This window comes from Trichoplusia ni, chromosome 11 (genome assembly GCF_003590095.1).
Source record: "Trichoplusia ni isolate ovarian cell line Hi5 chromosome 11, tn1, whole genome shotgun sequence".
Lineage (NCBI taxonomy): Eukaryota > Metazoa > Arthropoda > Insecta > Lepidoptera > Noctuidae > Trichoplusia > Trichoplusia ni.
Genome location: NC_039488.1, coordinates 8,079,295 through 8,093,257, shown reverse-complemented (window position 1 = coordinate 8,093,257; position 13,963 = coordinate 8,079,295). Strand labels below are relative to the sequence as shown.

Below are 13,963 nucleotides of genomic sequence, written 5' to 3'. Positions count from 1 at the left end.
TTGTAGATTCTTCATGGGACGTGAGAGAATCTGACAGTTTTTTTTATTATCCCCCAATGAAGATGACAGGTCTGTAATTGTTTCTGTACAACCCGAGGTCGACTTCCGAGGGATATAAATAACACCACTGAGATTACGTCACTACCCGTTTATTAAATATAACTAGTTACACGTAACTCCGATAGGTGCGCTGCTCACAAAAAATAACATAAATAACATCATACCTAACCAAATGCATGTAACGAAACCATAGCGCGATTTAAATCGACGCCAACGCCATCTATCGAGCGCCGCGACAACTCGTGACAATAATTAAGTAGAAATGATGCTCGCGCTATGATTTCGCTCCAGATCTATACATACCGCCCACCAAGGACATTGATAGGTATGCGGACAGGGACAAGTGAAACGACCGATAGCTGGAATCGCACTGTCATTTATTTGTCAAACGGCACGGTATTCTGACAGGTATACATAGACTATACAACACTCCTCCGTCTAGCATGACAATACTTTAGTAGACATATTAACCTAACTTAACATACTATAGTATACATTTAATAAAATCTTTTATAATCCACCCTAGGTACAGGCCGCAATACTTTGCCACAATTTGTTAACCTATTTGGTTGCGGCGAATTTGATGATGACTGTTCTTGGTTTTCATCATCCTCCGATCCGATGGCCTCAAGGAATTCTTCGTCCTCTGTTGCCGCACTGGCCTGTGTTGCCTTTTCTACCAATTCCTCTCTCCCTCCCTCATTTGTATTCGAGGTATTCTCATCCAATGCTGGAGAGGTAGACTGCGGCAAGGAATCTTCTTGCAGGGAGATATGTTCCAATTCGATCGGGCAGTTACTCGACAGGCCAAAGTATGATAGATAGTATGATTAGATTGTGTAAAGTGGGGAGAAACCATTTTAACGCGGAGTGGTCAGTGTTCACCGTAAATGTTTGGCCGTTTTCGAGATAGCACTGCCAGTGCTCGAGTGCAGTTAACACAGCAAGGGTCTCCCTTTCCGGTATGCTGTAGTTTTTCTCAGGGCTGGTGAAAGATCTACTCATGTAGGCAATTGGATGTTCTTTACTGTCGATAGTCTGCGTCCTACGCGAGTAGTTACGGTATTGGTGCTATGTTAAGCACCAATACCGTAACTACTCGCGTCGGTGTGCACTTCGAAGGCTTTGGAATAGTCCGGGCAGGAAAGAACCGGAGCGGAGACGCAACGCATTAAAAGTCGGCGTCGGCTTCTGGAGACCAATTGAATGAAGGAGCGTTTTTTCCGTTAGCAGTGAGCTTATTGAGTGCCAGCCACTGTGCTAAAATTGAGGACGAAACGTCGGTACCACGTAGCAGTGCCGAGAAAGCGTTTCAACTCCTTCCTATTGGTGGGGGTTGGAAAGTTAATAATGGTTTCTACCTTGTCCGGGTCAGTGCGTAAACCACGAGAATCTACCACGTATCCTAGGTACTTTAGTTCATTTCGAAAAAACTTACACTTCTCGAAGTTTACAACGAAAGTGATTTTAAAACGAAACGTGCCACGGCCCGGAACGTAAAATGCGGTTTTATTGCGGTCTTCTGGCACTATAGGCAGTTGCCAAAAAGCTGTGGACAAATCGATACGGACATCCGATAATAACGCTGTCTAACTGGGGCGTCACCAGTGTCAATTCGATGACATATTAAATTGGTTCTACCGAGACCCTTTTCTTCGGTAGAAATAGACCGAAACTGCACAATGACATTATCGGCTATCGCTTTCTGTGACGCCAACAATGTATCGTAAGAGTTAATAAAAGGTTTCGTACTACTTACCTTTATCTCCGCCAAAGGGGCATTCGACATCGTGATGCTACCTATATAATTAGGGCAAATTTTAAAAGCGCGCCAAAAATCTACGCCTAATATAATTGATGTTTCAATTTCGGGAACTACATAAGCCTTAATGATGTGAAACTGGCCCTCAAAAGTAACTGGCAAATGTACGAAGCCTAAGGTTTTTAATGATTGACCGCCAGCAGCTATCCTTTTAGTGTGGTCATCCTGGTTTAAAGTTCAGTCCGTTAGCAGTTAATGAGAATTGTTTCCCAGAATTGAGACTGCAGCTCCAGAATCAAGTAAACCAACCGCATCGATGTTATTGATTTTAATATTGACATAAGGCCTCGAGTCGTTTAGTGGTTTTGATAGCAGAATTGTAGCAACTCTGTATGAAGAGGAAAATGTTCTTATTAAGTCAAGCCGAGTATCCCAATCTTGCTTATTAAAATTGTTACAACTCTGCTTTATTAGTTTTTTGGATTTTTATTTTTACGACAGTTAGGACAGTCTGGTGTCTTTACATCTTTCATACCGCACTTAAAACAAACGATATCCCGTGGAGCCTTGCATTGGCGAATGTGATGGGAGCTATTACGACACCTAGGACAGTAAGGTTCTTTTTTATACACGTTTACCGCATGTACATATTTATTGTTATTATTAAAATTATTATTCCTATGTTGATTACTATTATTAAAATTATTTCAACTATTACTATTAAATTTATTGTAGTTACTATTATTTGCTTTATTTATAAGTGGTATCCTTAGTGTACGCAAATTCAGGAGCTAGCGTACCAGAAGTAACCTTAAGAGGCTCTTGAAATTGTGACAATCGAGTCTGAAATGTCTCGTAGTTACAGCATAACGAACGCAAGGTATCTATGGTCGAGATTTGAGGTGTTGCTGCTAATGTACTAGCATAGCAAGGCCTAATGTTGCGCAAGAGAATTTCCAATTGATCCACTTCTGGAAGAGGAGTGGATAAACGCGAGAACATTCCATTCATGATTGCCAGATAAATTGTAATATTCTCACGTTCACCTTGAGTACGAGAACGAATTTCCGATATCAGTCTATACTCGTAGTCAGTTAGACTAAAATCCTCCTTCAATAAACGCGCTCACTCCGGCCAGGAACTGACTTTGTCCTTTACCGCACGGTACCAGTGAAGGGCATCGTCTTGAAAAATTTCAGAAGCAAAACTTAGGACCTTTTGTTGCGGAATATTTCTAGCCAGTATAAATTCATCAACCCGCTGTATAAAAGAGCGAACACAAGTTTTGCCAGTAAATTTTAATTTACTTAAATCAGATGATGTACGGTCGCAGGTCACAGAATTTTTTTTAGCTAACAAATTAGAAAGCTTTTGCGAAAAAAATTTATAACCGCTAACAATGTCGTCATATTCCTTTTTAATGTCGTCACTACGCGTTTTCCTCTCGACACGATTGTGTAAATGATTCAACATATTCTGCGTCCGCAACAGTGAAGCAATACTAAGATCAGTAGCGTCAAGATTGACTTGAATTTTCGTAAGGACCTCTAGACAACCCTTAAGGTCCTGTCTTGCATCGAGTGGAGACTCTATATACTCTGAGGGCAAATCAGGGGATAATTTTATAATTTGTTTCGCAACTCCTCAACAGAGGGTGCAGGAGTCGCGCCTCTAATACGGACTTCATATTCCAACTCAGATTTTTGAAGAGACAGGAACTTAATGGGAAGCATAATAAAAAATAATTTAACAAAAATACGTTAACGACGGATAAGTGATGCACTTAGACGCACAAGCAAAATCATAAAAGGAAGAAAAATGCTACTAATGTGTACCATACGAACGCAAAAATAAGATATTTCATTGAAAGTGAACACAATATTTGGTGTTTTCGCGCTTATTCAGTTTTTCGAAGCATGTATCAAAATCGAAAGTCCAAAAAAATCTACCATATGTCAGAGGAGTCACTGGCAAGATAGGTTACATCCTGAAGCTAGCTTCAATTAAAACATACTTCAAGCCGCCCAGAAAATTAGCCAGTCCTTACCATCCGTCAAGTGTCACATACCTCTACAAGATGCAGGAGTATACAAACTAGATTGTGACTGCGGCCTCTCTTACATCGGTCAAACCAAACGAAGTATAGGGACCCGCGTTAAAGAACACATAGCTGACGTCAAACACCGCCACTCAACGAAGTCTGCAGTCGCCGAACATGCTGAAGGTTCCAGTCATTACATTAGATTTGATCAAGCACAGATCCTCGCTAAAGAATCCAAATTCCTACCTAGGATGTTTCGCGAGGCTATTGAGATTAAAAAACACCCTAATTTCAATAGACAAGATGGCTGGAAGATATCACCTACTTGGGACCCAATAATAAATAAACTGAAGGCTAAACCCAAGAGCAGCGCTGCAAGACATCAAGACACAGTGAGCTCATACTGCGTAGGTTGGACCATAAATAATTAATTGAAATATGAAGGTAGGACGAGCAACATATACTGTCAAGACGAACGCTATCTGTCTGCCCGTGACCATGATACCTGCAAAGGTTTCGAAACGTCGGGAACTAAAATCTAAAATTAAACCGCGATAAAATCCGTAAAAGTAGTTTCATTTCTATGTTAAACATTCGCATAAACCTAAGAAACCACTATGAGTATTGTAATTCCATTTTTGAAAGTTATTTGATAAAATGTGGCGTCATTCACCAGACTTCAACTCCGTACACCCCACAACAAAATGGTCTTGCTGAACGAATGAATAGGACATTGGTAGAAAAGGCCAGATGCAAGATGTTTTATGCATACCTAAGTAAACCAATATGGTCAGAAGCCATAGCCACTGCTGCATACTTAGTAAATCCATCACCTTCTAGAGTTTTGGAAGACACTACACCATACAAATTATGGTCAGGAAAAGAACCAAAACTGAGTCACTTGAGAATATTTGGTTCTAAGGTGATGGTCTATGTACTAAAGCATTGTAACAATAGAAACAATTAAAATGGGACAAAAGGGTTATGCAGATGATCTTCGTGGGCTACTGTGAAAGCACTAAAGGTAACCGAGTCATGAATCCAACAACTCATCAGGTCATAAAGAGTAGGGATGTTATTTTTTTTTTAAATATTAATGAACTTAAGGAATGTTACAGCGAACCCTACGGATAATGAGTCAGCCAAGTTGGAAGGTCACACCCATAACTCTCAGTTAAGTGAATCAGTGATGGAAGATGCAAGCTCAGAAGAGTATGAAACTGATACCGGTGACCATGATGATAGCTACCATCCTCCACGTATGTTGCCAGTGCGAGAACAACAGTTAAGCAACATCACCCTCAGACCACGCAATAAAAATGTTCAACAAGAAAAGGGATTATTGTGCTTATATATGAATGTTTCAGATCCACAAAATGTGGAGGAGGCTTTAAATTCAACAGATGCTGAAGAATGGAGAAAAGCTATGGATGAATAATACAATTCATTAAAGGAAAATGAAACATGGAAACTTGTTGACTTGCCAGCAGGAAAAAGGGCATTGCCATGTAAATGGGTTTTTAAGACCAAAACCGATCAACAAGGAAATATCAAAATAAAAATAGTTATGCACAAAAGAGAGGCATAGACTACCAGGAAGTTTACTCTCCAGTTGTAAGGTACACTTCTATACGTTATTTATTTGCACTGGCGGCACAGCATAATTTACAGGTCTATCAAATGGATGCTGTATCTGCCTTTCTTCAAGGAAACATAGACACATATTGTATATGTTACAGCCAGAGAGTTATGCTAAAGGAAAGCAGGTATGCTGTTTGCTTAAGTCCATATATGGACTCAGACAGGCAAGCAGGCTATGGAATACTAAGCTTAGCAAAATATTGGCGGAGATGGGAATCAAGAAATCAAAAACTGATCCTTGTGTTAATTATAATGACAAAAGAAGAATATTTATTGCTGTTTGGGTCGATGACCTGATTGTATTTAGTTCATCGCAAATATTAACTGCACAGCTAAAAAGCAATTTATGTAAGAAATTAAATATGAAGGATATAGGCAAAGCGCAACAGTGTATTGGCTTAAACATAACTAGAGGTAAAGGTACATTCATGTTGGATCAGGAGAAATACATAACAGAAATATTGTCAAGATTCAACACGGGAGACTGGAAAGCTGTGAAAACACCTGTAAAAGTTGTACTGAAGTTCGATGACAATGATAAATAGCCTTATGACTGCCCATATCAGCATGTAATTGGATGTTTTATTTGGCTCAACCTACAAGGTAGATTTTAACCAAACCAACTAAATACACACAAGGACATTTATAGTACATCATTACAAATAGAATAGCATTGCATGCATCTAAATTAAAGGTAAGCACAGCATTTAATAAGGATCCCACTAGGTATACAATAATAATTAATACAAACATGGATAACATTGTGATTACAATCATTCTTATATAATTAAATTAAATTGAAAAAAATATAATTATTAAATAACATTAAATTGAATTCAAAAGAATTGAATAAAGTTAGATAAGTTTAATTGAATTAGATTGAACAACATTGAATTAGAAACAACCTAACGACACAATAAAAAGGAAGAAAGAAATAATAAAAATTAGCATTATTGCGCAAACATTACATATTAGTGAGCACAGCTCTTTTAAACTTAGAGATGCTGCTTGAAAAAATGTCCAAGTCACAATTATGAAAGATGTCGTTACACCTTCTAAGAACATAGGAGAGGGGGGCATTATTCCCGTACTTGGTTTTGCGGCCATCAGGAGCAAAAGGTTTATAATTATGCAGTCTAGCTGATGTCCGGGGTGTATTAATGTTAATTTATGATAGTAGTTGTGAACAATCCACGCCTTGATTAAATATCTTGAATAGGAAAACAAGACCCCCAAAATCTCGACGCCAGTGTAAGGATTTCATCCCAAAATAATTAAGTCAATCTTCATAGTTTTTGATTGTATTCCTTTATACGAGAGTCTTTTTCGGCTATCGCTGAAAATCAGCGCTGTGACTTTTTCTCGCATTAGGTCGCAGCATTATGCTGAGCAAGGGCCGTATTGCGAGATTGTTACGCATACTACCCGTTTGATTTTTATATAGGGTAAATCAGGCATACGTGCCCCAGTCGATAATGTGCCCCACTCGCAGAACTGACAGATGCATTTTGAATTTGGCGCTAATTTGGTCCGCGCGGGTTAGTTACAGAAGTATGGCGTCGATGTAAACAACTCGTTGCTGTTATTTATTTGTTTTTATGAAGAAAAAGTGGTCACAAGGTATGTGTCATAGTTTGAAAATGTTTTGTATCTGTTTTAACATTGAGTTTAAGTGTTTGCTTTATGTTTTTTTCAGTTTTTAAAGTTTTATTCTAAAGCTAACCTCTTTGAACTATTGTTTACCTACAATTGCGTTTCGTTTTACTTAAACTTTTTTGTTGGAATCAAGTGGGGCACGTTATACTGGACTTTGGCTAATGCGCCCCGATTTCTTTCGGGTAATGTGCCCCACGTCTGTATTAGTTTTATATTTTTATTTTTTAGTATTTCTGATCGGTTATTTTATTTTAGGAAATGGGGAAGGAAAAAGCTTCAGATCCAAGAAAATGGACAGAAGAAAATATGAAAAAAGCTATAGAATATGTCATAAGCAAGAAAATGGGAGTTAATGAAGCTAGCCGGACATATGAAATACCATCAAGAACCTTACGTAGACACATCCTGAAAGGCTGGGATAGCAAGCAGAATATAGGTAGACCTTCGGAATTAGGGCATGAAAATGAATTGAAACTTGTAGCTCACATCAAACGTCTCGAATCCATCGGATTTCCTCTAGAACAATCAAGACTGCAGTCTATTGCTTACGACTTTGCTGAAAAACTAGAATTACCTCATCGATTCAATAAGGAGAAAAAACAAGCTGGATGGGATTGGTTCCAAGGGTTCATGAAGAGGCATCCAGAGCTAAGTAAAAGAAAAGCGGAAGGCCTGTCCCTGGCGAGAGCTACTGGTATGAATCGACAGGATGTCAATAATTATTTTGAGATGTTGTTGAAAGTGTTGACTGAAAATGATTTACTTGGTAAGCCTGAAAGAATTTTCAACATGGACGAAAGTGGCATTCAAATTAACAATAAAACTGGAATCGTAGTAGCCAGCAAGGGTGCAAAATGTGTTAATTCTGTAACCAGCGCTGAAAAAGGTGAACATATTTCTATAATTGCATGCTGCAATGCTGAGGGCACTTTTCTTCCCCCCGTTTTGATATTTAAAGGTAAATACAAAAAACCTGAATTTTCTGAAGGTTTGCCGCCAGGATCAGATGTTTTTATGAATCAAAAATCATCTTACATCAACGCTGATCTATTCTACAACTGGATGAACGATCATTTTATTCCACGAAAGTCAGACGGGAAAGTTCTCCTGATTCTTGATGGCCATTCCTCCCATTCGAATTCATATAAAATGCTACAGTTAGCTAAAGAAAACGAAATAATCTTGCTTTGTCTACCTAGCCACACTACTCAGGCTCTACAACCCTTAGACAAAAGTTTTTTCAAGCCTTTTAAAAGCTACCTGTCCAAAGCAGTAACCACTTGGTTTATAAACAACAAAGAAAGGCATTTAAACCGACAGCACATTTCAAAACTAATTGGTGAGGCTTGGTACAAGTCTGCAATTCCAGCAATCGGTGTTTCAGGGTTTAAAGCAACAGGGATATATCCCTATGATCCAAACATTGTTCCTGACTATTTCTTCAGCGTTTCTGATGCAGCAGTTAGAAACAGTCCTGACAATATTCAAAATAGTGACCTTTCTTTGCCGAGTACTTCAACATCTTCAATAAACCAGAGTGATCAGATTGCACACGCTTCTGATGTTTTACAGAAAGAAACACCAACTAAGACCTTACAAATAGTGAGTCCTTTGCCTGTTTTACGTCATAAAACCAGCAAAAGAAAACAGAACGTTAAGATTTTGACATCAGAAACACATTTAGCAACTCGTAAACTTTTTGAAGAAAAAAAGAAGTCGCAGAAGAAACACTTGGTAGCACCAGCAAAACGTAAGAAGAATGTTGCAGAAGTGTCGTCATCATCGGAAAGTGAAGAAGAGTTACAGCTCAGTGAATCAAGTGAAGAATGTTCTGATGAAAATGAAAACACTTGTGTAGAATGTCTCGAATCTTACTTCCATACAAAGAAAAAAAGTGACTGGATCCAGTGTTTGCAGTGTTCCGGCTGGTTGCATGAAGATTGCTCAAACTTCCCAGAGAAATGCAACAAGTGCGGTGACCAAAATAAAGGGAAAGGAAAAGGAAAGAAGACTAAAAAATGAGAGGCTTCATTGGGGCACATATGACTGATGTATCCGTGGAATGTGCCCCACCCTAGACTTTAAGAAATCGTTGATCTCAGCTATTTTCATTACTTTTAAGAAGTTTTTTTTTGTTTTTGTTATACCTATTGAGTCAGAGGTTAAGACTAATTACTTTAATAAACATGTTTTTAAATAACACCGTTTCTTATTTCAATTTTTCGGATGGTGGGGCACAATTGCCAGGTTTACCCTACACTGTTTTTTTTTTTGTTATATCTTTTTCTTAGTGTGTTATGTTATGTATGCGTTCAAGTTCGCAATAAAACACTTTTCTTTCTTTTTTTAAAAAAAATATTTGAATTCTTTCGATACGTTGAATATGGATATTATGTATTGGGTACCAGACTATAGAGCAGTATTCTACATGACTACGAACTAATGAGGAGAACAGAATTTTCAGTGCTGTTAAATTATTAAACTTTCTTGTGTTACGGTTTAAAAATGCTAATATTCGATTGCTTTTGTTTATTATGTTTCGGTGTGAGTTTGAAATTTAATTTTAGAGTCCATAATAATGCCTAGATCTCTTACTTCAGATACTTTACTTAAAATTTGGTTCCTCATTGTGTACGTAGAATTAAATTTATGATTTGAACGAGAAAATTTAATATGATAATATTTACTCACATTGACTTGCATGCTATTATTATCGAACCACACACAGACTCTGTTAATATCCTGGTGTAGGTGGCTTCCATCGTTCTTCATCATAACAGCCCTATAACATTTTAAATCGTCAGCATACATTCCAAAATGAGAATTTTGTATGGAATATTAAATATCGTCAATAAACATTGTAAACAATATTGGGCCCAGATGGGACCCCTGTGGTACACCAGATGTAGGTGTAAAGGTGTTGGATGAATGCCCATTTACTACTACTTTTGCTGTACGGCCTATTATACATATATGACTGGAACCATTCCAGAAGTGACCTGTGAACACCAAAGGTGATTCTGAGCTTATGTAGCAAGATACTATGATCCACTTCGTCAAAAGCTTTGCTGAAATCGCTGTAAATGGCGTCAACTTCGTTACCGTTACTCATGTAAGCCAGAGTTCGTTCGACAAAGTTAGTCAAATTTGTAGCTGTTGATCTGTTTCTAAGGAAGCCATGTTCATGTTCCGTAATAGAACCTTTGATATGCCAATTCAATATGGGACACAAAAGCGATTCAAAAGCCTTTGACAAAGTGGGCAATATACTGATAGGCCTGTAATTACAGACATCAGTCCTATCCCCCGATTTTGGAATTGGTGTTACTATGGCCTCCTTCCAGATCTCCGGAAAAAGCCCTTCAGATAAGGATCGGTTGTAAATGATATGCAATGGCTAAGATAAGACATTAGCACACTCCCTAATAAACAATGGAGGTATACCATCAGAGCCCGGCCCCTTGGCAACATTTAAGTTCTTAAGTTTGCTCTGTATGCTAGATTCCGATAATGTTACTTGGTAACTTGATGTAAGCTGTTACTATTGCTAGGTTTATAGGTATTTGCTATTCACTATTAGAGATAGGGCTATATACCGATGCAAAATTCTCCGCAAATAAATTTGCTATGCTCGTGCCGTCGGTCGCAGTTCTATCATTGAGCCTCATGTTTCTTGATACTACGCTTTTGTTATCGCGTTTGTTTTTTATGTATGACCAGAAATATTTTGGATTCTTAACTACATTACTTTGTACGTTTTGTAAATACTTCTGGTGCAGTTCTTTTATTTTTCGGTTACATCGGTCCTTAAGTAATATGTATTTGTATTCATCTCATTTATTTTTAATTTTTTTCATCCTCTGCCGCCATTTTTCTTTTTCTTTTAACATTTTTATATACTATTATTGTACCAAACTGGATATAACTTTTTACTAGCATTTTGTAGTGGGACCAATTAGAAAGAAAGAAAGAAAAAGAATAACACAACAGGTACCCGTTTCATTTTTAATTAACACCAAATCACCTTCTTTATAAGTTATTGGATTTATATTTCTATCATAACACTCTTTCCTCAATATTTTACTAGCTACTAAATTTTGCTTAGCATCAGCTTGAGCTCTTTGTAATCGATACTTAAATTCTAAAGGGTAATTATCAAAATTATACAATGGTTTAACACTTGCTCCTTGTAGATTACTTGATAATCTGCATATCTTTCCGAAAACTAATTCATAAGGTGTATACTTGGTTACGGTATTAACTGTTGTATTATATGAAAAACACCAATACGGAATCCAAGAACTCCATGATGTTGTACTGTTATTGTTGTTGTATGTTTATTTGTTTGTATTCTCAAATATGCACCTAAAGTTTTATGAACGTTTTCTAATGATCCTATACTTTCGTGATGATACGCTGTTGATGTTGTTTTCCTGATTCCCAAGATACTACACAATTCTACCATAACTTTTTAAATAAATTCAGAACCCCTATCTGTCGCAATGCCTTCTGGTATTCCATATCTCAAAATAAAATTTTCTGCCAAAACTCTTGCTACTTCATTTGCCGACTTGTTTTTTAATGGATAGGCTTCAACGAACTTAGTAAGTTCACACTGCAACGTCAATATGTACACATTCCCATATTCGTCCCTACCAAAAGGTCCTACTACAGCTAAATAAATCTTTTCAAAAGCTGATGATGCTGTGGTTGTTATGGTCATTGGTTCCCTAATATTTTTCTGATACTTTTGTTTCTGACATTTATCACATTTCCGCACATACTCTCCGATATCTTTTTCTATAGATGGCCAATAATAATACTTTTTTTATATTGTTCACCATCCTACGTATTCCAGCATGTCCACTCGTGGGTAAAATATGAAAATCATTCATAATGATCTTTCTTTCATCTATATCTTCCACTCTTCGTACACCCGTTACTACACAAACTTTAAAATCTCCACATATCGATTTACTATTCTCTTTAAAATATTTTGCCAATTTTTCTATCATCTCTTTGTTATAACAATTTTTTTAAAATAACTACTTCTTTTATTCCATTTTCCACACAAAATGTGACTATGCCTTTCGACAACTCGTCTCGCGATGATGCCGATAAAGATTCATAGTTTATATAAATACTCGAGTTTTCTGGCATATACATTAAATTACGCGACTTTGCAAATATCATTTTACAATCATTCTTCTTGTTACGTAACAACTTCTCCCACTTATCTACACCTACCTGAAGTACTTCTATATAATTTCCTTGTTTTTTAAGAACTTCTACGATCCTAGGGTGATCAGTCCTATTAACCGCAGACTCGCAACTCGGATATTCTTACGAATATCCGAGTTTTTTAACCGTTTGCACTGTGCTCTGGTCATTACAGATATAGTTTTTTCATGCATGCTCTTTAACTCTTCACTTGAACTAACTATTCTGGATAAAGCATCGGCTAATACATTTTCCTTTCCTTTCACATATTCGACCTCAAAGTCGTATTCTTCTAAACACAATCAAAATTTAGTCAACCTACTGGAAGGATCTGTCATGTTAAACAAATACAAAAGTGGTTTGTGATCAGTTTTTAAAACTAACTTTCTTCCATATAAATATGGTCTAAAATACTTAACTGACCAAACTATAGCCAGTAATTCTTTCTCTATTAAAGGATAGTTTAATTCACTCTTGTTCAAAGATCTACTAGCATATGCAACAGGTTTTTCATTCCCATTGCACAAGACACTACCTATAGCAAAACCTGAACAGTCTGTCTGCAATGTAAAAGTATTTTTATCAGAAAAATTTGGATAATCTAATACTGGAGGATTCATCAATGCTTGTTTTAATAATAAAAATGATTACTCACATTGTTCCGTCCACTGAAACACCATATTCTTTTTACACAACTTAGTCATTGGAATAACTATTCTAGCAAAGTTAGGAATGAATTTCCTATAAAAATTTGCAAACGCTACAAAACGCTTGACTCCCTCACTATTTGTTGGACGCGGATAATTTTTAATTACTACGACCTTTTCTGGATCTGGTGAAATACCTTCTGATGAAATTACGTACCCTAAATAAAGTATTTGCTTTTTCAAAAATTCACACTTTTTTGGATTAAGTTTAAGATTTACTTCTCTTAGTCGAGAAAAAACTTGACATAAGGTTCCGATTATGCTCTTCCAAATTCCTTCCGAACACTATAAGGTCATCTAAATATACTAGACATTTGTCATAATTCAATCCAAACATGGCAACAGTCATTAACCTGCTAAACGCAGTTGGACTTATTTTTAATCCCATAGGAAACCTGCACATTTGATACTGACCTTTATCTGTAGTAAAAGCCGTATACTTTCAACTATCTTCATCTAAACTACACTGATAATAAGATTGAGATAAATCACAATGACTAAAGTAAATAGCTCCTGACATCGATAAGATAAGATAAGATTCATTTATTTATAAACATGAGTAAACATACATAAGCATGCAAGATCTTATAATATTAGGGTAGGTAACAGTCATGTTTGGCCTTTCATGCGTATAAATTTACTAATTTTACAAAGGTAATGTCTGTGTGAGTAGTCATAATACAATGTCAGTTAATAATACAGTCAATAAAAATACAGACGAGTAGGCAGTTACAATTTGTCAGTTAGAAAATCATTAATGTCGTAGTAACACTTTTCCGCTAATAAATCCCGCAATTTTATTTTAAACAGCTTAATATTTAAATCTTTATATGCCTGAGGTATTTTATTGTAAATAATTGGTGCCATACAGAAAAT

At 36.7% G+C, this 13,963-nt stretch overlaps 2 protein-coding genes across 2 annotated transcripts in view; both read left to right on the top strand.

Annotated features, from left to right (window-relative positions):
- The window catches only part of LOC113498986 (GTPase-activating protein CdGAPr), a 157,996-nt gene that overhangs the window by 59,390 nt on the left and 84,643 nt on the right, over window positions 1-13,963 (top strand). The window lies entirely within an intron of this gene.
- LOC113498798 lies at window positions 7,419-9,182 on the top strand. Its single transcript, XM_026878943.1, has one exon. It carries the CDS (start codon window positions 7,419-7,421, stop codon window positions 9,180-9,182), a length of 1,764 nt encoding a protein of 587 aa, XP_026734744.1.